Raw genomic sequence first — 26,734 nt, 5'->3', positions numbered from 1 at the left:
ATAAATTTATTTTTTCAATGTACTTTTATTATTTAGCTTCTCCATACATTTACACTTCCAACTTAAGTTTCTTAATACCCATGAAAACTCTCCAAAAATGGTCGTTCTTTTAGGTACGGAGGGAGTAATTTTCTCTTTACCAAATACGTGAAGAGATTATTGATCAATGATTGGCAAATACATGCAATTTTTTGTTTTTTGCTTTTGGTTAGGGATGTAGGTATAATGGAACTTCTTACACACAAGACAGAACACAAATTCTTAAAAATAGAAGTGAATGATATTCATTGAGTTTCAAGTATTTGAATTTGATGCAACATTTTGGCTCAACTCTTTCACCAACTCATTAAGATCAGTTAATGAACTCCCACCAACATTCCTTGCTTCTAAAGCCTTTTGCCTCATCACCTTAACATTCTCCTTCTGTGGTACATTCTCACTGATCGACATCGACTTATCGATGATCCGAGCCAATTCATTCGAGTCGGGTACCGTGTGTTCACCTTCACATAGACGAAACGCCAACCCTGCATACTCTACAACCAACTTGGCATTTTGGAACTGATCAGCTTCCATTGGCCAAGCTAAAACCATCACCCCGGCTAGTACACTCTCTAGTATCGAGTTCCATCCACAATGACTCACAAACCCGCCTATTGCTTCATGGTTTAAAATCTCAACTTGTGGGGCCCACCCCTTTATCACTAAACCCTGGTCAGAGACTCGCTCCTCGAACCCTTGTGGGACCCATTGGCTACCCTCTACCTTGACCACCCACACAAACCGTGTCTTGCTTCGTTCTAGCCCTAGTGCAAGAGCCTCGATTTGCGGTTGTGTTAGTAGTTTCTGACTCCCGAAACAAACATACAAAACACTCTCATCCGGGCATTTATCAAGCCACTTGAGTACACCATAACCAACATCCGAATCCGGGTTAACCCTCTTGTTAACACCTAGTGATGAGGTTAATGGACCTACACTAAATACTCTATCATGACCCAAATCGATTTTTAATTGATCTATATATTCCCCTTCTAAGTCATAGAAAGAATTGACAACATAACACCAACTCTTAGGATTTGTAAGAATACATTCTTTAATGATTTGCCAATCAGAATCATCCTCCTTATATTTTTCAAATAAAGAAGGGTATTGATCCTTATGAAAGGAAGGGCATCTAGGAATATCTTGCATTTGTACAGCGTCTAAATTACGAAACTCGTTCATGTTTGTCATTAGACGTTGAAAAAAACAAGTTGAAAATGCCCCTGAGGTGCAAAATGTAATTGTTGGTATGTTGAGCGTTTTAGCCCAAAGTTGGGTGTATCCAAAGAAAAAGTCGTAGATAATTGCTCGAGGAGGAGAAGGGTGGGATTGAAACCATTGTATAACTTCTCCTTCTAGTTTGCTAAGGGATGCAATGATGGGAGGTATTCCGAAATTTCCTATATCTTTAACATTTTCGATACCTAAAGGGAGTTTGGGGTGAAGAGGGAAGGGTAAGACTAATGTATGAATAGAGTTTGGGTGAGTTGAGTGGAGTTGGTTTATGATAGGTAGGTTTTTAGGGGTGACTATAATGGTGATATTTAGCCCTTTGAGTGCTAGTTGGTGAATGAAGTCTAGGAAAGGAAGCATGTGGCCTTGTGCTGGGAATGGAAAGGCTAGTACGTGAGTGGTGTTCGAGTTGGGGGTGGTGGTGGTGACGGCGGAGAAAGAGGGAGATGACATGGCTTTTGGTGGTGGTTGTGAATGAGTAGCTAATGTATGGTAGATGGGGTGACTAAAACCACTAAATGTAAGGTTTTTACTTATAATGCAAATGACTTAAATTGTCACGCCATTCCTTTTTGCTTAAATAAATATTGATTTTTTGCACGTTTGTAGAACACCAAGCGACATATGATATTTGATGGTCTCAATATCTACATATATAAATTTTCTAAATATTGGTGTCATGGTTGTTGGTTGTTAAATTCACTGTTTTTAAAATATTACATAATTTGACTTTTCTGTTGAACAATTTTCTTCACTTTCTATCTTTATGGAACTTCGTTTGGACTAACATTTGATGGTATGCGTATCGTTGATTGCTTGGTACCTAGGTTGCCTTCACTTTGCTATATTTGAGCTTACTACCCCCTTCGTAGCGTAGTGAGAGTGTAGCATACTGTTCTTTTGTTCTTTTGATAATGTCAAAAGGGAAAGAACAAACTTCATGGAGGCTAACGTGTTGCCGGGGCTAAACAAATCTCATGAGGTATTTTATTTTTCAAGTGTTTTTGCTAAGTTCCAAGTTAATAAGTTCTTTAAATTATTCTTTTCAGTCTTAGTCAGATAATAAATTTAAGTTCTTCGTTAGAGCCAGAAAAAAAAAAAAAAATGGGTGTATCTCTATTCTCTGGCTCACACTCTCACATCTTTTTCTATTCTTATTCACGTTACATACCTCTTAAAGAATACTCTATTTAGGATGGTCAACTCTAACCTACAAGGATACTCTACGTATACTCCATATAAATACTCCGTACTCCATTACTCCCTCTATCTCTTTATTTTTAATTTATACGAGTATTATACTATTATATTATTTTTTGGGTTAAGGTTTTAAAACTTTGACTATAATTTTTCATTAATTTGTTAGATTTTTTTCCTTTTTTTTTTAAAAAACTAGTTAGATTTTTTTCATTGTACAATATTTCTTTTTTTAATATTACATTTTTATAATTTTACGTGTATAAAAATATAAATATGTTATGTTAATCCTGTAAAAACTCAAATGAGACGAAAAAATAAGAACATAAAGAATATTTACTAATTCAATTAGGATTTGGACCTTATTTATGTATTGATATTAGCCCCTTCATAACTTTGGTAAAAAAAAATTAACTTTACATCTTCTAAAACCGACAACGACAAGTATACTAGTAATTAGTAAATCAAGTGGTACTACACTACTACTCCTACTATCCTACTCGTATAACCTTCCGGACACTTTTATTAAAAAATTAGTGAAATAAACCTTTGGATATTTTGCTTAAGTTGAAATTTTATTGTTGTACATTGCAACCAATCAGTCATTTGTCAATATTAATTAAATCACATTTGTCAAAATAAGATTTGTACACGCGGAATGAAATGGGAGGAACACGATTTATTGATTATATGAGTACTTAGTACATTGCTCTTATGACCTTGAAAATATTAAAAATTTATATTACTTCGTATATGAAAACCAATAGCAATACAAGTTGTTTTTAATACGCGTAATAATTATTTTGAAATCGATAGGTAATACTTATCTAAAAACATTTAACATTTGATTATTTTTTTTTTTTTTTTTTATTACTGAGTTGGTTAAAAAAAAAAACTAGTCAAACTAGAATGAATAGTTAAAAAAATAAAAATAAAAAAAGTTAAAGCTACTCTATAAAATTATTAATGGAAGGAACGACTAGAGTAGTGCAAGTGTGCAACACATTGGATAACATGAAACTTAAGGAGGTTAATTAAGGAAATACACTCAAACTCCTTAATAGTATTCCCTTGTTAATTTTTTTTTAAATGCACTCTCTCTGTTTCAAAATACATGTTTTATTCTAATCGGTTTATTGTTAATGCAAAACTTTAACATATGAAGTATGTATTACAACTTCTGAGTATGAAGTTATTTGAAGCTAACATCTCATAAGACTATATTTTTTCTTAATTATAAATAATAATGTTAGTCATACGGAGATAAAATTATTTTTAAGACCATTTTAAGAATTGTGAAAAGTTAAATGTGGAAAAATATTAAGGACGAAGGAAGTGATACATTAATTAATTAATTAAGGTTTATACTTTTTTTTGTTAAATAAATTAAGATTTGTACTGATCTACGGAGTATGTACTATGTACGGATATTAGCCTTTTCATAACTTTGGTAAAACTAATTGAGCATCATCCATATAAGAGAATGCAATAATTCAGTTATATCATACTAGTCTTATTAACTAATTTCATGCATAATTTAAGCCTCATTGATGTTCAAAAGCATGAATTCAACTTCACATATAAACTGAATTGCGCAATAAGTAAGCTCGTTCATTGTCTGTAAGAAAGACAAAATAAGCCAATCGAAATTAGTTAAGTTCTAATACTACTGACCACAACTAACTCCTAAGGTTTGACAATTACATATTACTCCCAAACACACATCAAGTCCATTACAAAAAGGATTAGAATAGATGAAAATTGACAAATTCTTTCCTAATCTAGTTTGCTAAACCGCCTTTGTTGTTCTCCCTTGGTCCCTTTCATTTATCTCCTTCCTTGAGCATCCCTAATGATTGAACATTACTTTTAGCATCAAACTGAATCTGATTTTGCAATTTTGCAAAAGCAATCATATGTATAGGAAAAACATATTGATACATATGTTGCACTTCTTCAAGTGGAAAGTGTACCTATATTATAGAGGAAAAAAATATATTCTATCGTTACAAATCTATAATTAAATAGACTTAATATTGATAACAATAATTAAATGAAAAGTAAAAATTCACTTACATTTGTGAGTTGGAAGGTGTGTCGATACATATCTCGTAAACGAGTCAATCCTTGCTCTAATATCAAGTGTTCTAATCTCAACTGAGGAGGTGCTCCAATTATACGAGGAGTTGCTCCCATTAAATTTGAACGCCGCCAACTAGGATATGTAGTCTGATGTCTGTTTGAAAATTTGTCACATTTTTTCAAAAAGTCAGAGTCAGCCATCATTTGCGCATGTATTAGGATTGCATTTTTTGAATTACTAATAATGTCACGAAAATTTCTAGTTGTCGGCCTTGACATCTTGTAATTTTCAGCATCCGCAAACGCATCTTCAGCATCAGGATAGGTTAAACATCGACCACTCTCCAAAGCATCATACAACTCAATGATATACTCGATTCTCATTCTATCATTCCAAAAAATCACATTTCTGAAAACCATATTAGCGTCTCTGTGAATAAACAAAAAGACAAATTAAATCAACTAGACTTAGAATCAAAATCAAGTGTATATAAATGTCATTTAACAGTGAACTTTTCATTTCATTTTTAAATGAATAGACAATAATGAACTTTCGCTATAAACCGATCATGGCATAATGGTCATTATCTAATAATAAAATTTTACAAAAATTAAGTGTATACTTTAATTAGCATACGTAGCATATATTATATTATCATTTAACATACAACATGAATAATTAATAAACACAAGCTAGATCACCAAGGAAATATAAATATAAATAAATAAAATATGAATAACTCGTTTTACTCACCCAAGTAGATCACTATGATTAGTTGTAATCAACCAATCACCAAAGGCTTTCAGTTCAGAATATATGGTAGCTGAACCCCTTGCCTTAAATAACCCTATGCTTTTGAAAAATTTGGACAACTCACTTGCTTCAAACATCCAATCATGATGTGCCTCTAATAAAAACAAATTAAAAATGAATGAAAAAATAAATCAATCTTATATTATATTATTGAATCTACAAGAAAGAAAGATGTACTAATATGTACCTCTTTTTTCATAATTAGTGAAAACAACTTTGTTGTCTGCATCAATGTACATGTGCTTTGAATCTAGTATTGGCCTAAAAGCTTTGTCCTTGAATGTTACAACATTCTTGACAATACTTAACATAAGTTTTTTAAAACTCACACTAGAATACAAACGCGCATTGAAGGATTTGTTCAAGTGTGTGAGAACCTTCAATTTTGGAAAAAACCAATTCGCATCAAATTCTGAGATTGGTTTGCCATCAACTACCTTAACCATTACTATATCCGGGTTGTTAGAACCCTCAAAAGTAAATGGAAAAAGAATAGTAGGAAACCACTCATTGTTCTCCATTTCTCTCAAACAATGATGGAGAGACTCCATTGATTCCCATTCACTTAATCTTATTTGCTTGTATTGCAGTACATTATCACCACAACTAATGGAAATTCAATCTTCGGCGACTTGTGCTCTGTAATCATCGGGAAAATCCATAACCTAAATAGTGCATACAACTTTATTACTATTTCCAATCAATACATTTCAAATTAAGAAAAAAACAGTGATAAATTTATAAAACTAATGAAAGATGATAAAGGAGAATTGATGTGAACGTACAAATTCAAACTAAACACAAGCTGGTAATACAGAATTAATACATAAGACAAAAGATAAAATCGCAAAATTTCAATAGATATATCATATCCATGATTTCGAGAACACAAATGAAAAGAAAAGTATTACTAATGCTGAAAAAATCCGACAAACCAATTTAGCATCAACTGCTGAAACCATGAAAAATTCTCGAGTTAGACAATAAAGTTTGAATACATAAGGGAAAATTTATATTAAATATTTTTGAAGTGATATCTTACTATGGAGTAGAAATTATAATGAAGTTATATAAAAAAAGATAATGTATTTGTGAAAATAATATAATGGCTACTCCAAATATCTTAATTTTTCCAATCTTATGCCTATCATGTGAGACATATCTCCTTGTTCATTAGTTACAAATTCAATGTCTAAATATTGGTGCCTAAATATTGTTCATTAGTCTTATGGGTTATGGAACTAGAAAGACATGGAAAACTCAAAGGTGATACATATGAAGAAAAATAAACTCTTTCAAAATCGTTAGAGTAATTTGATAAACATATAAAGCAACAAGAACAATTAGATGCTTTTTCTAGTAATTATTTTGGTTGTGTAAAAATTTCATACACCTATTCTTTCTATCTAGTCATCACTATCAAACTTACCTTAAAACATATCACTTTACCATGAAAATACTTATATAACTAATAAAACCCTATAAACAATATGTGTCAATTGACTTCATTTACTCGCGACAATCTAACCACTTTACATTTCTTACACGGCATCAATTTTTCCTTAGCTTCAAGGGAAGCTCCTTAGCAAACTCAACAAATTTCATACATATGAAATATCGGGTAGTGCAATCCAACTTGTATAAGCTTAATAGTTATCTGGAAAATCCATGAATAAAATACATGCAAAGAAAAATACATGATAAAGAAGAATTGATGAACAAGTTAAACTTAGCACAAACTGGTTACACAATTATTAAAGAATAATTACAAAAGTTCAGAAGATATATCTTATATATGCTTCTAAGAACAGATGTGAAAGTCGAATGATGTGAAAGACGAATTTCTTACAGAGAAAGAGAAAGTGAAGAATAACCGATGATTAAGTAAAAGACTCCAACAACGATCAATAGTTCTCTGAAATAAGAGAAAGACTATAATTAAACAATCTCAAGCAAAAAAAATCAACTAACCATTTTACATTTCATACATTGGCAATGATGGCATCGATCGTCACTTAGCTTCAAGGGAGGTTCCTTAGATGTTTTTGTAATTATTTTGGTTGTGTAAAAACTCCATACACCTAATCTTTCTAAGTTAATAGTACCATGCATTGTCTTTTTTCCATCTCCTTTGAATTCCTCAAAGTAAAAATTCCTTGACTATTAAACCAACCATGAGTATCAAACATACACTCAAGCATATCCTATAACATGAAAATATATGATCTTATACGACTAATAAAACCCTTTAAACAATATGTGTCTTTTGACTTCATTTACTCTTTACCAACTAACCATTTTACATTTCATACATGGCATTGATCGTCACTTACATTCTGGGAGGTTCCTTAGAATACTCAATAAATTTCATGCATATGAAATATTAGGTAGTGCAATTCAACTTGTATATGAGGGTTAATTACCAGGTAAATACATGCAAAGGAAATACCATGATCACGAAGAATTGATGAACAAATTTCAACTAAACACAAGTTCGTATTATAGAACCCAGAAAAAAATATGAAACCGCAAAAGTTGAGAAGACATATGTTATATATGTTTTTATTATGAACAAATGTGAAAGAGGAATTTCTTACCTAAAGTGAAGAAGTATTTGATGAATTAAGTAAGAGATTCGAGGAGCAATCGGGCAGAAGAGGGTTCTGAAACAAGAGAGTCTATAATTAGACAATCTGAGACAAAAAAGTTTGAATAAAGAGGAAGGGGAAATGACTAATTTAATTCCTTGAACACCAAGTTACATAATATAAAGTACAACCTCAACGTGCTGGGCTTTATATATGTATCGTGCGGAACCATAAGTTAGAATCATCAAAAAAGCTAGGTGTAAATTGTCACAAAGCTAGTATATAACAAGCTCTTACAAAATGTATATTATATATGATGACTAGAATAAGAAGCTCTTGTAAAATGTATAACATATAAGACTATTAGTTACAAACTAAGTGCTTAAACAGTGCCTCCATTTTCTGAGTATAGAACAAGAATGACATTGAAAACTCAATAGTATTCCATAGAAGAAAAATAAAGTACATGCTTTCAGGATAAATAAAGTAATTAGATAAACATTTGAAGCAACAAGAATAATTAGATGCTTTTGTAAATGTTTTGGTTGTGTAAAAACTCCAAACACACATTCTTTCTAAGTTAATAGTACAATGCACTCTCTTTTTTCCATCTCCTTTGAATTCCTCACAATATACAAAAAATCTTTGACTGATATACGAGTCACCATTATCAAACATACACTCAACCCCCCTAACATGAAAATACCAGATCTTCAATGACTAATAACAATCTTTAAACAATACGTGTCTTTTGACTTCATTTACTTGCGACCAACCAACCACTTTACATTTCTTACATGGCATCAATCTTCCCTTAGATTCAATGTAGGTTCTTTTGAAAACTCAACAAATTTCATACATATGACATATCGGGGTAGTACAATTCAACTTGTATATGCTTGATAATCATTATGAAAATCCATTACCATAATACATGCAAAGGTATTAATAGAATGATAAACAAGAATTGATGAACAAATTTAAACTAAACACAAGTTGGTATTACCGAATTAAGAAAGAATATGAAATTTCTGAAGTTGAGAAGATATATCCTATATATGCTTTTATGAACAAGTGTGAAAGAAAAATTTTCTTACATAAAGTGAAGAAGTAATTGATGAATTCAATAAGAAATTCACAAACAATCAGGCACACAAGTTCAACACTAACAGTTCTGTGAAACAAGAAGTAGCCTATTATTTGACACAGATAAAAAAGTTTGAATAGTTTGAATAGAGAGGAAGATGGAAAGACTAATTCATTCCTTGAGCACCAAGGCTCCGTTTGTTTTTGATGGAAAACCTTTTTTGTGGAAAATATGTTTTCAAGGAAAACCATTTTCAATGGAATACGTTTTTGTAGAAAACATTTTCCATTCTTTGTTTGATTATGGAAAAATTTAAGGAGAAAAAAGAAATGGGAGTTAATAGAAGAGGAACGATGGAAAGATAAAGCAAGGGGAGTAAAAGAATAGATCAGACTTGAAAATTTGGCATTTGCTTTTCAAAGGAAAATTGTTTTCCTTTTCCGGAGGGCAATTTTTCACCTTTGGAAAATGGCTCTCCTTCCTTTGCCAAAACAAACAAAGGAAAATGGAAAGGTTATGGAAAATTATTATATAGGAAAACGTTTTCCTCCCAAACAAACGGAGCACAAGTTATATAACAAAAAGTACAACCTCTTGTTTATGTGCAGGGCTATATATATATGTGTGTATCGTGAGGAATGGTAAGTTAGAATCATGTAGAAAGCTAACATGTACATTCTTTAAAAGCATATATAATTATATAAAGCTCTTACAAGATGTATATTATACATGATGACTAGAATAACAAGCTCTCACTAGATGTATGACAAATAAGACTCTTTGTGCATTAGTTACAAACTAAGTGCCTAGACTATACTGTTGGTTCATCCATTTTCTGAGTATAGAACTAGTAAGACATGGAAAACTCAAAGTAGTCCATATAAGGAAAAATAAAGTACATGTTCTCAGGATAGTTATAGTAATTTGATAAACATTAGAAGCAACAAAAACAATTAGATGCTTTTTCATAAACTTTGTAATTATTTTGGTTGTGTAAAAACTCCATTCACCTTTTTTATTCATTTCATAATCCTTCCATCTTATTGATTTTGCAACATAGAAAAAAAAAATCTCATACAATTTGCATGGGACGAAGGTAGTAAGGGCTTGTTCTCTTCAACTTAATTTCAGTCCAGTTCAACTCCAATCAGTTCAATTCCTAATGTCCGCCTCTCATAAAATATTCAGTTCAGTTCAGGTCAGCTCCAATCAATTCAGTTCAATTCAACTCCAATTAGTTCTGTTTAGGGTAAAAATACCCTTGACGTGTGGACTAAACATAGTCTGAGGAGAGCCAAAAGTGAACCTACCAGGACTCGACACGACACGTGGCAGGCAGATATTCAAATGGGCTTGGTGGCCTTCAAGGCCCAATACCCGAGGCAGCCTGTTAGTCATAGGTCTCCGTAACCTAGGATGGGCATGAATCCAGAGACCCTATGAAAGGGAGATGTTTTACCTTGGAAACACACATTGAATAACATACACACATTCAACTCAAAAACAGAGAGTTAAACACTCGGATATTGAGGCTGTCTGAGACAGCCGGATGATCACTCCTCTCCTAAGAGGAACCTGATCCCATTTACATTCTGCACTTTTTACATCCGTACACGTTCTAACTTGATCGTCAGAGGCGGAGCTCCCACCCCCCCGAGCCTCCGTTGTTTTGCAGGTACAGTCGTCCGTAGTCCATGGTGTTGTAACTTTCCCGCAGGACATTGAAAAAACCCCAAAACATTTGGCGCCGTCTGCGGGGAGAATACTACTAAGATGGCTTCACAGCAGTCTGTACCGCCTGCTCATAAGAAACGGCCTACGGTCGAAGTCGAGGACCAAGTGCCTCCTCCCCATCCTAAATGTCTGAGTCGACTTCAACGTCGACCTACCCAGACAGCTTTTAGAATACTTCAATGAGATATTCGCAATCAAGCAGAGAGAGTCAGTCAGGCGGCTTGTCCGTCCACACTTGCCCTCGGATAATCCATTCGGCTCCGTATGCGCCTCAACAGTCATACATGCCGTATGGACAACCATACATGCCGTATAGACAACCATACATGTAGCTGGCCCTCTTTGGGGGTCAAGCGGCAAAAAACGTCCAACATTAGGACTAGCAGCTCTGTCTGCTGAAACTTGGGGAACAACCTTCTGCGATCTCCAAGGAAATAACCTTCTGGTGCGAAAGCGTTAGACGACCAAGTACTACAGGCGTCATGAGGCCAACTGTCAAGCACAACAGGCGTCATGAGGCCAAATGTCAAGTACTACAGGCATCATGAGGACGAATGTCAAGAGTCAGACAGTCAAGAAAATTATCTGACTAGGGCAGCTTGGTACCCATTGTCGTTCAAACAGCTCTCTTGTAAGCATTAGACACAAACGGCTCTAAAAAGCCAAGAAGTCGAGATGTGAGCAAGACGTCAGACCATATTGCCGAGTGTGATGCCGAGAGCTTGCTTACCATGTGAACAAGGTGGGACAACTACCTGGTCAAAAGCTTGTCTAAGTATGATTTTCAAGAGCAACCAGCATACCCCCAACCACAAAATTGATGAGTCGACCAAATTAGCCAACCACACTAATCTCTTACTGAGCCGACCACGCATGACTACTTTCGTGAGATGCTTTTATATACCAACAATGAGCTTTCAACCCCACATATACAAGCGGCAACTATGTGCCGAGGTCGATATGAGGAGTTTAATGCCTTTCGCTGCTGCTTGATTATGTACTAGGCGGCAAAGTTCACTGAGAACTTCCATGGCAGAATACACACTCAAACGGCGTAAAAGCCGAGAAAAATGGGCAAGCTTTTTCTCGCAAGTATTGCTGGTTGGAGCAAGTAGGCGAGCTCTTTCCATAACTTAGCCAGGGGTCAGGCGGCAACCGTATGTAATAAGTCAGGCGGTAGCCGTATGTAACTGAATTGCACGGTTGAACAACATGAACGCCTAGCATATTGCTTAGTATATATTATACAAAGGTCAAATGGTATTAAAGCCCGACTATGTACAAGCGGCTCTCATGCGTGAGCAGGGGCTGCCTGGTATCCTTGGGCGTCCAAGTGCTCTATTGTAAGCATAGGGCGCAAGCGGACTTGATTTGAAAGCATGCAGCCGGTCAAATACCTTGGCTGAATCAATGGACTCATCCGGCACTATCCTTGTCGAGAGGGGCTCCAACAATTTAGGCTCGGTATTCAGTGGCTGAGTCACTACAAAAACTAAGCAAGATGTGCCTCTTGCATGAATGAAGGTGCGCTTGTGCGTGTGTTAGCATAGGCGGCAAAATTAAACCAAACGGTAATCAAGCCAAGCAATGAAGCAAGGGTCAGCCAGCACTTAGTGGCCGGATGACCATGAGGATTGCGTATGCAGCCGGCATGAGAAAAGCACAAGGCTATAGCGAGGTTGTGATACATCCGGCTACAACATTGAAGCCGGCTGTGAGTGCTTGAGTTATGTGATGCATCCAGCTAACTTACCACCGAGCATCCGGCCGACTTATAACCAGGCATCCGGCCAGGTTGCTAAGCCGGTTGTATGTATGCGAGCTGAGCCATGAGCTGTCTGGATGGGTGGCGCGTGTGCTACAACATTGAAGCCGGCTGAGGGTGCATGTGTTAACGCCATGATCAGCTATAACCAGGCATCCGGCACGAATAGTTCGGCTGTGTGTATACGAGTTAAGCCATGAATAGTCCGAGTGGCCAACACTATCAAGCAAAGTCTCGTGACTATAAAAACAGCCGGCATTATCACGAGTATGTGACTTTGAAGCTTTTGTGTGGGGCAAGCTATACAAACGGGGTGACATACAAACGGCAACCGGGTTGAGTATCAAGGCAAAATGCCATGAATAGACCTTTAATATTTGCCGAGTGGTGTCACGATGATACAACACGTGTGCGGCTTGAGTGAATCGGGAAATACAAGTTCCTTAACTCTGCAAATGCAGCCGGCACTATCCCTGCCGAGAGCATGCTAACAAGCCAATCCCCGAGCATCCGACCAACTAATAATCAGGCAGCCGACCAGGTTGCAAAGCCGGCTGTATGTATACGAAAGAAGCCATCCGGATGGCTAAGCATTTGAGAACAACCGGCCTTACCATGCATAAGTGAGGCGGCCTGGTGTGAACACAAGCGTGGAATGATTGTTGAATGCCGGATGATTGTTCAATGCAAGCGGCATCCGAGTTGGCCGAGTGTATAATTTTGAATGCAAGCTCATGAAATGGCATGGGTAATGACCGAGTGTGTGGCTGGACGCCTTGCCGTATGGGTAGAGCTTGAAGTTTGCCGCATGTATATCGCTTGAAGTCTTGCCGCATGTATATGGGTTGACAGCCCCCTAGCCCTTGAATTTGAACCTGAAACTAGCGGTGAGCATTACCGGGTACCCGGTACATTTCAGAGGACCCTATCCTGGAACCGGTTGTACCGGGTAGCCAAATCTTGGACCCGGTCCCGGAATCGGTTGTACCAGGTAGCCAAATTTCGGAATTGGTCCAGATTCTTCAACGGATATTCAAATGGGCTTGGTGACCTTCAAGGCCCAAGTCCCTAGGCAGCCTATTAGTCCTAGGTCTCTGTAACCTAGGATGGGCATAAATCCAAAGACCCTATAAAAGGGAGATGTTTGCCCTTGGAAACACACATTGAATAACATACACACATTTAACTCAAAAACAGAGATTGAAACACTCGGATATTGAGGCTGTCTGAGACAGCCGAATGATCACTCCTCTCCTAAGAGGAACATGATCCCATTTACATTCCGCACTTTTTACATTCGTACACGTTCTAACTTGATCGTCGGAGGTGGAGCTCCCACCCCCCGGAGTCTCCGTTGTTTTGCATGTACAGGCATCCGGAGTCCAGTCTTAGTGTTGTAACTCTCCCGCAAAACATCCAAAAAACCCCAAAACAAGTTCAACTCAGTTCAGCTCAATAAATCAGAACATGCCCTAATACTCTGCACTCTCTTTTTCCCATCTCCTTTCTATTTCTCATAGTGTCCAGAAGATCTTTGACTAACAACAGAGTCATCACTATCAAACATAACACTGACATATTCCTTTTTATAAGAAAACCAAATCTCATACAACTAATAAGACACTTTAAACAATTGGAAAAATGAAAAATGGATTTTAAAAATCTCATCTTTGGGTAGTCTTCCGAAATTAATCCAACCTTAACTTAATAACTCATAAATCCAACTTATTACACCCATATTTACATCTAGGTCCTTTACCCTTTTTTACCTGTTGTAGTAGGTAAGTAACCGATTTTCGTTGACTTAATGCAATTTGACCATCACCCCACATGAAACCCACCATTGCAAACTAATTAAAAACCTCACGAACTACTGCCACCCTAAATCAGGACAGCCACTAATCAACTAAAACCACACCACCCCGCCCCCCCCCCCCAAAACCCCATGCAGTGCAGCCACCCTTAAACCACGGCAACCACCAACCACTTAAACCACACCACCCACCTAAAACTATAATCACCGTAAACCATCTCAGCCACCAACCCACTAAAACCACACCACTTGCCTAAAACCTCAACCACCACAACTACACCACCCGCCTAAAACCCCAACCACCGCAACCACCCCAAACCACTGCAACCAACAACGTTAAAACCCCAACCACCATAGCCACTAGTCACCAACCCTTTACAACCACCACTCATCTAAAACTCCAAGCCCAACCACCATAGCCACTAGTCACCAACCCTTTACAACCACCACTCATCTAAAACTCCAAGCCCAACCACCGCTGACCCATCCAAAATATCGACAATGACTGTCACATTACCACCCACCTAAATTTTCACCACCATTGCCACTAACCACAACCTCTTCACCATCACCTAAATTGAAGGTGTTAGATAGAACCTTTTTTTTTTTTTTTTTTTTTTGTGAATTGATTTTAGAATTTGTTAAATATCAATCAATTATAAAAAACTAAACATCAAAGTCATCAATTGGAGAAAGCTACTTGATAATTTTCTCGCTTCTAATAATCGACTCACAACCTTTAGACCACTTTACATTTCTTAAATGGTATCAATCGCTCCTTAGCCTATACGGGAGGTTTCTTAGCAAACTCAACAAATTTCATGCAACTAATGACATATTGGTATTGCAATCCAAATTTGATTCATGCATCATATAGACAAACCAAACAGATTACATTACATCCAGTAAGATATAAATCTAAATCATTCAATTTATTCTTGATATAATTAACTTCATTCCTAAAAGTCATTAACAAGTGTACTTATTTCAAGAAAAAAAAAAGTGCTATCTAGGAGAATAAAAGTAATTTCTCTAATATAACATGAAAGTATTGCCTTAAGATGAGAACTTTTAACTTCCTATCAAATCAATCAAAGCCTAAGTCCTATAAGTGGAGTTGGCTACATGAACCAAAAGTGATTATTCTAGATAATTATACACAAAGATCTTTTAACTTCCTATCCAGCTATCTCCTACATAAGACTAGGATGTACCACAAACCACAATCATACACAAGACTACTAACTTCACCTTATAGAAATCTGCACTCAAAAGGGAATTTCTAAAAGGTATACAAAAATATCTTAATGGAGAGCGATTATGTTTCTGCATTTTTCACAAGTGATAGTGACTTGCATCAAAAAAACAAGGGATAGTGACTTGTTTACCATAGTGCCAACTGCCAAGACATATTTAAAATTCCATTTTTTTCATTCTACTATATATTTTTTTCATTTTTCTTTGATTTTTGGTACTCAAAAAATCGAATAAATTTTGCAAATTTCATATTAATTTTTTAAAATTAAAGAAAAAAACATAGAAAAATGCAATATCATAGTGCAACATCAAAGTTAACCTTAATGTCTAATATTTATAGAGCATTCAAAAATGTCTGGAATGAACTATGAAGTACTAGTGTAGAACTTGAATCAAATAAGGTTACTAGTAATTTTGCATCAACACATGAACACAACTGCATTATCAAAAATAGTTGACCATAAAATAAAATTAAAAAAGATAGATGAAAAAAAGAGAGAGAGAAAATGCGAAAATAATAATTAACATTACAAAAATAATTAACCACAAAATCTCCACCACTCTCCCCCAGCTGCAACCCAGATCCCCACCCCTCCCTGCCGGCACCACCCCACCTCCACCCGTAGCCGGAGCTCACACCGCCCCTCTCTTTTCTTCAAGATTCATGAAGCAAACGAAGTAATTAAATTGAACATCAATAATTCAAACCGAAGTAATTAAATTCAGAAAAATCAATAATCAACCTTAATTCTTCAGCAATAATATTAACAATCTCCCGCTTGCAAATCTTGTTATAATACTGATCAATCCGAATAAGAAAGAAAGCAGCAACAATCAACAAATCAGCCGATATACTTCGAAATCACTATAGAATCTAATAATTGAAGGTAATTTGAAATTTTAAATGAAACATGTTTAAACAAAATTGATTTTAAATCGTGAAGAACATTGAATTATCAAGTAGAACAACAAATACAAAGGAACCATTGCACCACAAACTAACTTGCAACAACTGAAATTTCCTCTCGTTGTAGTACCAAACTACCAATATTATCCAGAAAAATATAATATCCTCACGCAATTATATTTGTAATATTTCCGAATGAAGAGAATATCAAAATAAGGAATTAATTGCTTCTGAAATTCAAAAAGTGGGGAAGAGAAATATATTTGAGACCTAAAACTGAATTGGGGTAGAAAGAATGGAAGAGAGATGAAATGCAGAAATCCAATTGAAAATTGAAGAAAAAGAAACAGAAATAACGCTTTAGATCGTTGGGAAAGAGAAATAACACTTCGAAAGGAAGAATTTAATGTATAAATAAACCTGCAAATTGGAAGGGAATGAAGCGTCGTGCCGAATACCTGAGAAGCTGAGAAAGTGGCTTCAATGGAGAACTCTGAGAAGCGGCTTCAATGGAGAACTCTGAGTGCGCTTCAATGGAGGAGAGAGAAAGGTGGGCGGAAGAACAGAGGAGAAGAGAGAGAAAATGGAAGTGACGGCTAACCCTTAACTTTTTTATTTTAATTCTTAAATTATTAGGATCTAATTGAAACTCTATAAAAGCCCTACAAAATAAGACTCTAAAAGTCTTGTCCATTAAAAAATTAAAGGGTAAACCCTTTAGTATTAGGCCCGACCCTTTTGCCATTGGGTAGCCCTACCCAATAACCATCCCTAATCGTACCTCACCACCACCACTCGTCAGTCGTCACCTCTTTCTCTCTCCTCCCTCCGCCTTCAACATATCAAAAACCCTCAAATCATCGAAGTTCTCGGTTTCATCAATCATGTCTTTGCTCTTTAATTCGGTCGGTGGGACTAGTAATGTCATCCCCACATAACAAATTAACAAAGTGTAGATATGGGATTCTTTTATTCAACTTTTTTAATTGAATTATTGGAACTTTGATTGCAGCATCATATTTGTCATCCTTCGTCATCGTCGTCTACTTTTTCTAGTACGGAGTATTTGAAAATTGAGATCTAAAGCCCCTAAAGCTAGTAGCAGTTATTGGGCTGTTGATAGTATTATGTGTTGTTGAAATCAACAAATTGGAAATCATGCGAGTTATAGATCTGAATTTTAGTTTTCTTTTGAGGTGAGTTAAGGGTTTAGGGTTAACGAATTGTGTATGAATTCAATTTGGGGTTTCTTATTTTTTTCCTATTGAGTCAGTATGATGTTTGTTATTTATTTGAGTAATTAATTGGGTTTTGAAAGTAAGCTGATTTTTCTTTAATACTCCGGTAACAAATTTGTGGGTATTGAAATTATAATTTGATTAGTCTTTAATGCAACGGAAGCTGATAAAATGATTTATTCTTTAGCTTGTATTAAAGTTCTTTCTTGTTTGATGATTGCAATTTGTTGTTAGAAATAGAGAAAACATGTGTTAGAAAGCAAGCAAATTTACAAAGTGAGAAAATTTTACAGTGACTAAAGAAGCTGTTAAAAAGTGAGCAAATTTGCTAACTATTAAGCTGCTGCTGTACGTGCTGAAGGGTTTAATAATGTGATTATATAATGTGAAGAGGGTTGTGCTCATTTCATCCCGCTTTGCTATACGATACCGAGATGATGTGCAACAAGTGTCTCCATTAAATGAATCACATTGGAGTGATCCTTGATTATTGCAAGCGCTACCATGTATGCTAACTCTTTCCATAAATGCTAAGGTAATTGTGTTAGTCATTTCGATTTGCTTATCAGTGTTCTGTCCTTTATTTGTCTTTGTGGATGTACTTATGGTATGCATATGCAAAAGAAAATGGTCTTGATCTAGTGGCAGTGAATCCATCGTTTGTGGTTGGTCCGTTGCTCACTTCGCAGCCAACAAGCACACACTGACACTGTAATCCGTATAGCCTACCGTTAATTTTGTGCTTCCTGTGTGTAACAGGTGCTCATGGAGAGTATTTCAAACAGGTTATCGGAATTGTACACATAAATGACGTAGTTGCTGCTCACATCATGGCAATGGAGGATAGCAAAGCATCCAGAAGGTTAATTTGCTCGAGTGCAGTGGCTCAATGGTCAGATATCGTGAAGATGCTTAAGGATAAGGATCCTATGTATCCATTTGAAAGCAAGCAAGTTCACAATTGGAAGTAATCTGACAGAATTGGACAGAACTATTGTATTATTTCCTTCAAGCTTTCATAATAATTTTTATATATCATGGTTATTTTAGGCCGGACAACAAGGAAGGAGATGACAATCCACATAGCATGGATACTAGCAAGATGATGCAGCTAGGATTAGCTGGTTTTAAAAGTATCCCAGATATGTTGGATGATTGCATCAGGAGCTTCCAAGAAAAAGGATTTCTGTGATACCTATGACATTTATTTGATATGAATGAAGGGTGATGAAACACATTTGAATTATCATGATAAACTTTTCTTTTCATTTTGTTTGGCTAAGTACTTGGTTTTCCCCCCATTGAAATTGTGTCATGATCAATCTGTATTTCTTGTATTACTTGTTCTTAGGCTCATGTAGTTAAGATTCTTAAATTTGCAAATGACCTATTTGAACTTCCATCCATAGTTAGAAAAGGGTGGTACAAAACCAACATGTTTTCTAAGTAGACACAGTAATTTAGGGAATGAAAATATATCATACGACTATAAGAGTGTATATATATAGTAGTGGTCAATAATTTCTGTATAGTTGTCAATTGTGTCTTACTAATGGTCAAAATAATCATGGTAGTTATCAATATTTTCATTGTATTTATCAATTTTTTTAGTAGTAGTCAATATTTTTGAAAATTTTCTTCTGGCCTATAATAGGAGATTAGGAGTGCCCATTACTTGTTATCACCATTATCAGGGTGGTTGGGGTTAGATCGGATGTCGATTTTGAAAACTCAGCAAAACACAATTGTCATCACAGTACACTGTTTAAACCATCTGTGAGGTCGCGTTCTAATTCATAGAACTGAATATGATTCCAAAACGAACCATTTTATTCATAGCCTTTTTCAGCTCGTGTACTGTATCGTCGCGTGTTTCTGTCATTCTTACATTCCCAAAAATATTAACACTTGTGTACTCGATATGAAATCGATCAAAATGAAACGGATGTATGCCGTCCTAATACTAGAGGCATCCGGAAAGGGTTCAAGCACAATGATGACTCCTATGTTCACTCATAATGTGTATATAAATTAGGGTCATATCTTGTACAGTAGTCTTTTATCAAAATTGATTTTATATATGTCAATAATTTTTATATAGTTGTCAATTTTGTCAAAATAGTAGTAATGATATTTTGACAAAGTTATTGTGGCCCAAAATTTGTAATCTAGTAATGAAATTAAGAATCTTAGTAATGAAAATAATAATAATTTCAAATTAAATTAAATACGAGGACAACAATAATAATAATAATTTTAAATCACAAATTTCTAATAAAAATTATAGCTAACTAAATTATGTAAGAAATATTAACATATCAAATCACAAATTTCTATATAGAATAATATCATACTATAGAGATACTTATCCCACACTATACAGCCCGTGCAATAAAAGTGCGGTAATTTAATCAACCAGGGGTATTTAGGAATTTATACATATTGTATAACAGAATAATAAAAATTATTAAAAAAATCTAATATATCTAAATCTAAATTTAATTTAGAAAATTAAATAAAAATAAAACAATTATTTTGTAATGTAGTCTACTTGCTCTATACTCTAATGAAGTGTGCATTTAATATTAGGGTCAAAATAAATTGTAGCGAGAATGTGTAAATGGGAAAAAAAAAATAAGGGACATCAAGATAATACTATCAATTGAGCAAGAAGACCCGAACCTAGAAATCAAAATAATACTAGAACCTCTTGACAACTGAAATCAGAAAAGTACATGCAACCCAATTACCAAAAGAAATTAGATCACCACTTCACCATAAGGCATCTCTTAATATTTTACAAAAACAAATATTAACAAATCTAAACAGCTTATAATTTACATATATTTAATTTCCCATAAACACCAAATGCCTTCAATTTCACCTTGTCCTCGTCAAAGGGATATTGCTTGTATAGAGGAAAGACCATCACTTAAAGTTTAAGCAGTGAAGGGGTACCACCAGATTCCATTATTTGCCTCAAGACGTTCCTTAAAAACCTTAATACTATCATCCCCAAAATACCAATCATTCGAGATCATCAAATTCTTTGGTTCCATCACATTGCATATAGCTGGAAAAAAACCTTAAAAGTATCAATCATCAGACAATATATTCAATTTACTACATTTGTTTCATAATAATCGTGCCATTAGAGACATAAAAGAACAGAGAATGAGTTCGCAAGTACCAGTCTTGAAGTGGTTGAAGTATTCTTGCAATTCTTTGACCTTAAGATAAGAATGAAAAATTAGAAACAGATTCGTAGGAACTATATAACATGCTTAGCATAGGACACTGGAAGGTAAAACATCAAGAAATCCAGGCTGATGAGATTTACCTCCTCAGCAGAAAAGCCAAATTTGCCAAAAACGACCGCAAAGGCAAGATGATTTACACCAGGGATCACATATTCTGCACGCCAAGAATATGAAACAGCATGAACATCTTCATTAATTTATAAACAAATATTTAAGTTCAATAAAGGCAGACATTCAAAATTTTAAAGCAAGAGGATGCGTAAAAACAAAGATCAGAACCACTAAAAAAAAAAACGGATCAGAAACCATACCAGCTCTTGCCAATCTTAACACAATGTCATATATGAAATATGGGGGATGATCTTCAGCACCCACCCTCGAGGCTAATTCATCCTTCAATGCAGTACGGAGCCCTGAAGCATCACCCAAGAGAGAATTTGCTTTACATATTCATGAGTAACAGAATCAATCAAGAACATAATAGTAATCATCTAGCCAAAGTCAATATCAGAACAAGTACCACATCCTCTCTCATCAAAAGCCCACAAGAAATGGTCCCTGTTGATAAAACGACTCCCTTCTGCCTTACGACGAAGTTCAGCAATACTAATCAAATCAAAAACAGTCAGAGGTGGAGGAACCGTATAACGAAGTTCAACAATTTCTTTCATTTCAAATTCATTATGGAGCAATAAACTAAATGGCATAGACGATGTCGTCAATCTATCTGTGACCTGCAACAAAACAAATCAATAATAGTTAGAAATTTCTCACTCAAAAAAGAGCATGTATTTCCATGGTTGTAATATTAGCGAATTAACCATTAAATAACCACAAGTGCAGAATTAAAGGGTTGATGCCATAAAGCATATAATCTAGCGAGGTTTAGCAAACACACCATTTTTTTTTTTTTACCCTAATAAGTTTCATCAAGTCAGATTTAATAAGCCAATCCAACTCTTCATGGGCAGAAGAGTGCATGTTTAGCTCCACTAAATCCAGTATCGCATCAGCCTCTAAGCTGTACAAGGCCTTGACATCAACACACTCCACAGCTTTGGCAAGCAAAAATTCTTGACACTTCTCACTCAACTTATCCCTAAATATCTCCAACAGTAAAAAAGTATATTCATCAACCTGCTCCAAGAAAAAAAAAAACACATTGTGAACAGCTTTAAACTTCATTTCATGATAAACTAAAAGCAATTTCGGCGAAATGAACTAGAAGTGATGAGATGACTAAGCATCAAAATGGATGCCGTTATGGTGCATATTTATCTAAATAAATGTATGAAACTCCTTTTTTCAGTATGAATGAAGAGTTCTAAGAGATCTCTTAGCTTAGGATTTTGTGTGTTCACGCATTATTGAGGGAGGTTTATGAGAACGAAGAACAATATACTCCCCACCGTCCCTTAACCTTTGGTACATTTAATTTTAGCAGTCTACAAAATACCATTTTCCCAAAAACATGTTTGACCAATAATATCTTTGACTTTGTGTTACAAATAAATTCCGTTTTGAGAGTTAAAGTTAGTAAACTTTGACCGACTTTTTTGGCATATCTATAATGTATAAAATAATCCAGTAAGATTTTGTTAGATTCGTCTACATGTAAGTTTATTAATATCAACTTTTTCTAATTTTTTAAATTATACAATTTGAGTTGTTAAAGGTCAAAGATGACTCTTGAATACCGTACAAAATGATATGGAGCAAGTAAAAAGAAACGCAGCGATTAAAAGTTATAATATGGTACTACACTACAACAAATCCAATAACATTTCGCACAATAATCTCCGTATTAGGCATGAATGGGAAATTGGTCAAACTTCAAAAAAGTGTCACCACAACTATAGAAATGTAGCAAGCATTAAGGGAGGGAGGGATTAGTTACAAATAGGAAACTCGCATTCGACATTTTGTACTCCCTCTATTTCAAACTGTTTGCCACACTTTAAAATGACTTCGCTTACATTAAGAACGGGAGTAGGGCATTAGTCATATTCCTTACCATCAATCTCTGATACTGCTTCGCCTTTTTGATTGCTTCCTCAATGTCATCATCAATAGGACTCTATAATAAATTAATAACAAACAAGGTAAACATATTAATGTCAAACAGAACAGAAACAACTTGTAGACAGCAGAAAAGCAAAGAAAACATTGCTACCTTCTCAATTTCCAGGCCACGGGCAATGTAGTCCTGTGGCAAACAATAAGAAAAGAAGTTAGTAAACAAACATACATGGGCTAAGGCTGCTATGGCAAAAGGCAGACAATTAAATCTTCAAATCCTCATATAATGCATTTGATTTGCGATCTACCATTAAGTCATAGTCCACTGAAGCATTTAACAAAAGTATTTATATCTCCCTTTGTTCCTTGTTATTAACCACACATTAACCAAAAAGCTATGAAAGGATAGATAAAATCATAAAAAGATGGATAGATAAGAAGATCAAGACAATATGGAACTAAAGAGGATTAATTGTAACTTGATGCATTTAAAAAACCAAACTGTGGATACAATCCTACACCTTGTTCAGTGGCTAGACAAGCTGGCCAAACTGTTACGCCTAAATTTCAACATGTTATGCTTCCTACCCTTTGCTAAATATAATGACACAACCTAACAATTCCTCTTTACTACCCCCGATTACCTTCTTTAATTCGCTATTCATTACAAAGTCTCTCACATTTTATAGATAGAGTAACATGATCCAACACACCAAGATATGAATGAGGATACAGAGAGAGGAAACAAGAGGAGGCGGGGGGGGGGGGGGGGGTAAGTGCACGTACCTCGAAAGGCTTCATATAAGCACACGAGTTACTGTTGTAAAACTGCACATCAAATGTAATCATCAGAAAGAACAGAATTATCACACAGAAATTGCAACTAGATGAATCAATACTTGAAAGCTGTACCATTAGCATATAAGCAACATTACATTCGTTCAAAAGAGAGTACCCATCCCAATTAATATTTGTATTCGCTATCCACTTGCAAACTTCATAGAATGAATCTCCCTGTGAAATAACAAATTCATAAAGATTAATTAATTAACTAAACTTTCAAGAAAGAATGAAAGATATACAGTAGCACACTACTTTCCCATTACTTCCTAATTAGGCTGTAAAAATGATGAAGATTGCAAAGAAATTGATGCAAAAGGTGTGAGCAGAACTGAAATCTTGCGTGAAATTCAATTGTTTAATTTTGAGCATATGATTTCATACAAACAAATAGGATTGCCACAAAGAATGTTTAGCTATTGTTCAGACAGGTGAACAAAATCTAGAGTTTCTTGCATAGCAAGGGTATTGCTTAGTGAAGGGGTAAAAAAGAACACAAACACAAAGCAGGGGTCACATGTAGTATATGAATAATCACAGAGAAAATTTAAATGATTTTTCCTCCTCGTGTCCTTTGCAAATGGAAGCAAAAAAAAAAAAAAAAAAGGCTACATGGTCATTGCTAGTTTCTAATTCCAGTGTTATACAAAATGAACAAAAGATGAAAGTAGTGGCATCAATAATTACAAACCTTCTGCGCAAACCGTTCAAGTTCTTCCCAAAACTTGTTCTGTTGGTCATAAAGCATGCGAGAATGACCTAACTCGTACAGTTCCTCCTACCATGTGGCATCAATGTGGCATTAGCAATTGTTTCGTAAAGGAATGTTTGGTGGTTTGTTATAAGATAAGACGGGATAAAAGAAAAAGTGTAAATGCAAAACTAGAATGATAGATCCTAAAAATAAAGAAGTATAAGTGTATAACATGGAGAGGGGAGGACAGGAGGAAATCCATAAAACAGACAAGTGATAATTACTTTACAGAGAGTAGCTACCTTGTCAAAGAGCAAGTAAGCGAGTACGGCAACTCCATCAAGCAGACTACGGTAAAGTTGATCAGATAGTTGCTTGCACAATTCCAGAGAAGAGGAGCAAAAACGCCAGATTATTCCTTTTAATGCACTTTCCTCAGTTGCTTTCAAATGAGCTAGTTCTTCCTTGGTGAGGCTCTGCCACACCACCCATGAAGGATGTGAGTTAGTTCATAGGCTTAAGCTAGTTGGATTTATAATAATAGACTACTTTGAGAATCTATATCATTACAAATTAATTAGTTATTCACAAGGGCTAAATACCCGGCGTAGGTAAAAAATAAGATTCTCTAATGATAGAATTGAACCAAATACTAAGCTAACAGAATTGTCCCATCCTCTGCTACTCTCTCTCTCTGTTCTACCACCAATCCACCACCACCACCACCATTGGGACTGATTCAGAGAACAAACGCTTAAATGTTTGGGATTTGTTGTTGAAATAAAAAGCAAAAGTTGAAATTTTTTTAGGGTTCAAGTTGTAATTTCAAATTAAGATCCAAAAACTACCAAGCAAACAAACAATCAAGGATGTGAATTCCCCAATTCTGGAAATTTAAACAAACGAAATGAAACACTAGCATAAAGAAATTACTAACAAAGCTCCTTAAAAACCCTAACCGATTTCATTTTCAAATTAATTAATATTGAATTAAAATTCAAAACTAAAAAGAGATGGGAGATAAAACTGAGGAAGTAACAGATGAATAGAAATATAAAAGGTAAAAGTCAGTACCTGAATTTCAAGTCTGGGCTTCTTCGGCAAAGGTTCATACTTCGGCATCGGTTCATGTTCATGCAATCTGATTGTTGGAAGACTTGGAACTCAAACTTTTACTCAGAATTATAAACCCTAAGTTTTGCCCCAAATTAATATTTTGGATGAAAAATAACAATTTCAGGTGTCAAACAGCCCCATGAACATAGATGCTCTAACGCTTTATACCCTTTCTATTTCTTGTCGTCATCTGAACAAATTGATTGTAAACATGACGTTTTTTCTCTTTTTTGGTTTTTTTTTTTTTTTTTAGTAAGGAGGATAATTTTTTGGAAATTAGAGGCAATTATATAAGAAAATCTATAAATATTATTAAAAGACGCTCCTTTCCTTGGAATTCGCCATGTGTCATCACATAAGATTTGCATGAGTAATTAATGCATACTTAATAAAATAATAGAAAATTAGAAAATATGCTTAATAAAATATGTGTAATTTTGAATATAAAGGAGAATAAATAAATAAATAAAATTAAAAGGCTTTCTTTGCAACGAATTTACAAGGAATAAATTGTATCATTTTTTTTACAAGTAATAAATGATAACGAGAAAGTAATGAAGAAAATTCTATTAAAAATAGATTCAGTCATGAAATCGTTAAAAATAACATATTTGTTAATTGTTATAAACTTGTGAGGTTATTAAACAGAGATAAAATGAGGACACAACAAATTTTAGGAGCGATTCATGTAAAAAATTGACAAGAAATTATAATAGATGATGAGATAGTTGAGATGTATTAATCAAAATTTTATTTAATCAAGACTTTTATAAACAATATAGAGTAGAACATATTTTATTGTCAGTGACCAAGGGCGTCGCCCGGGCTGATATACCAGTTATAGTCCATAGATTCCTGAACATTATTGTGTGTCGTAGCGTCTTAGGTGTGTGCAATAGGCATAGGACACGTTTTTTCTTTTCTTTTTTTTTATTTTATATATTCACTGTTTTTTAACTCGGTCCTATTTCTCAGCGATTAGAAATAATAATAATAATAATAATAATAATAATAACAATAATAATAATAATAATAATAATAAGGG

General features: G+C 34.9%; 3 protein-coding genes and 1 long non-coding RNA gene across 13 annotated transcripts; 1 reads left to right on the top strand and 3 right to left on the bottom strand.

Annotated features, from left to right (window-relative positions):
* Positions 1–125: 125 nt before the first annotated feature.
* Positions 126–1,837, bottom strand: LOC110685640 (UDP-glycosyltransferase 89A2-like). The gene has a single exon (XM_021862177.1). It carries the CDS (start codon positions 1,729–1,731, stop codon positions 295–297), a length of 1,437 nt encoding a protein of 478 aa, XP_021717869.1. The 5' UTR covers positions 1,732–1,837; the 3' UTR covers positions 126–294.
* A 2,191-nt stretch (positions 1,838–4,028) lies between these two features.
* Positions 4,029–17,136, bottom strand: LOC110686057. Of its 10 annotated transcripts, none has more exons than XM_021862632.1 (8): positions 16,943–17,136; positions 16,359–16,414; positions 7,969–8,034; positions 7,221–7,286; positions 5,559–6,010; positions 5,312–5,465; positions 4,552–4,987; positions 4,029–4,448 (listed from the first exon to the last, which is right to left on the bottom strand). In XM_021862632.1, exons 5-8 carry the CDS (start codon positions 5,920–5,922, stop codon positions 4,299–4,301), a joined length of 1,104 nt encoding a protein of 367 aa, XP_021718324.1. In that variant the 5' UTR covers positions 5,923–6,010; positions 7,221–7,286; positions 7,969–8,034; positions 16,359–16,414; positions 16,943–17,136; the 3' UTR covers positions 4,029–4,298. The 10 variants fall into 10 exon arrangements, with proteins under 10 accessions (XP_021718324.1, XP_021718326.1, XP_021718322.1 ...); XM_021862634.1 differs by having other exon boundaries at positions 16,981–17,096; XM_021862630.1 differs by having other exon boundaries at positions 5,559–6,036; positions 16,359–17,136.
* An 88-nt stretch (positions 17,137–17,224) lies between these two features.
* On the top strand, positions 17,225–19,016 carry LOC110686058. Its single transcript, XR_002504143.1, has 2 exons — positions 17,225–18,295; positions 18,520–19,016. It is a non-coding gene; the product is annotated as an uncharacterized LOC110686058 (long non-coding RNA).
* A 1,308-nt stretch (positions 19,017–20,324) lies between these two features.
* On the bottom strand, positions 20,325–25,971 carry LOC110686055. The gene is made up of 12 exons (XM_021862628.1): positions 25,648–25,971; positions 24,876–25,049; positions 24,571–24,657; positions 23,952–24,053; positions 23,826–23,867; positions 23,194–23,226; positions 23,035–23,097; positions 21,541–21,754; positions 21,332–21,433; positions 21,101–21,174; positions 20,951–20,990; positions 20,325–20,833 (listed from the first exon to the last, which is right to left on the bottom strand). The coding sequence occupies exons 1-12, from the start codon at positions 25,693–25,695 to the stop codon at positions 20,700–20,702; spliced, it is 1,113 nt and encodes a 370-aa protein (XP_021718320.1). The 5' UTR covers positions 25,696–25,971; the 3' UTR covers positions 20,325–20,699.
* Positions 25,972–26,734: the final 763 nt, after the last annotated feature.

This window comes from Chenopodium quinoa, unplaced genomic scaffold (assembly GCF_001683475.1).
Source record: "Chenopodium quinoa cultivar QQ74 unplaced genomic scaffold, ASM168347v1, whole genome shotgun sequence".
Lineage (NCBI taxonomy): Eukaryota > Viridiplantae > Streptophyta > Magnoliopsida > Caryophyllales > Amaranthaceae > Chenopodium > Chenopodium quinoa.
Note: the sequence above shows the minus strand (reverse complement) of the source record. Positions and strands in the feature narration are given on the sequence as shown.

Excerpts from the sequence above, each read along its gene's own strand:
- LOC110686055 (XM_021862628.1), bottom strand. The coding sequence starts at position 25,695 with ATGCCGAAGTATGAACCTTTGCCGAAGAAGCCCAGACTTGAAATTCAG. Across the intron at positions 21,755-23,034 it reads AGCAGTATCAGAGATTGATG|GTCACAGATAGATTGACGAC; the intron begins GTAAGGAATATG and ends GTTTTGTTGCAG. Across the intron at positions 21,434-21,540 it reads TTTTGATGAGAGAGGATGTG|GGCTCCGTACTGCATTGAAG; the intron begins GTACTTGTTCTG and ends GTGATGCTTCAG.
- LOC110686057 (XM_021862630.1), bottom strand. The coding sequence starts at position 5,922 with ATGGAGTCTCTCCATCATTGTTTGAGAGAAATGGAGAACAATGAGTGG. Across the intron at positions 4,988-5,311 it reads AATCATAGTGATCTACTTGG|AGACGCTAATATGGTTTTCA; the intron begins GTGAGTAAAACG and ends GTTTATTCACAG. Across the intron at positions 4,449-4,551 it reads ACACCTTCCAACTCACAAAT|GTACACTTTCCACTTGAAGA; the intron begins GTAAGTGAATTT and ends TCTATAATATAG.
- LOC110685640 (XM_021862177.1), bottom strand. The coding sequence starts at position 1,731 with ATGTCATCTCCCTCTTTCTCCGCCGTCACCACCACCACCCCCAACTCG.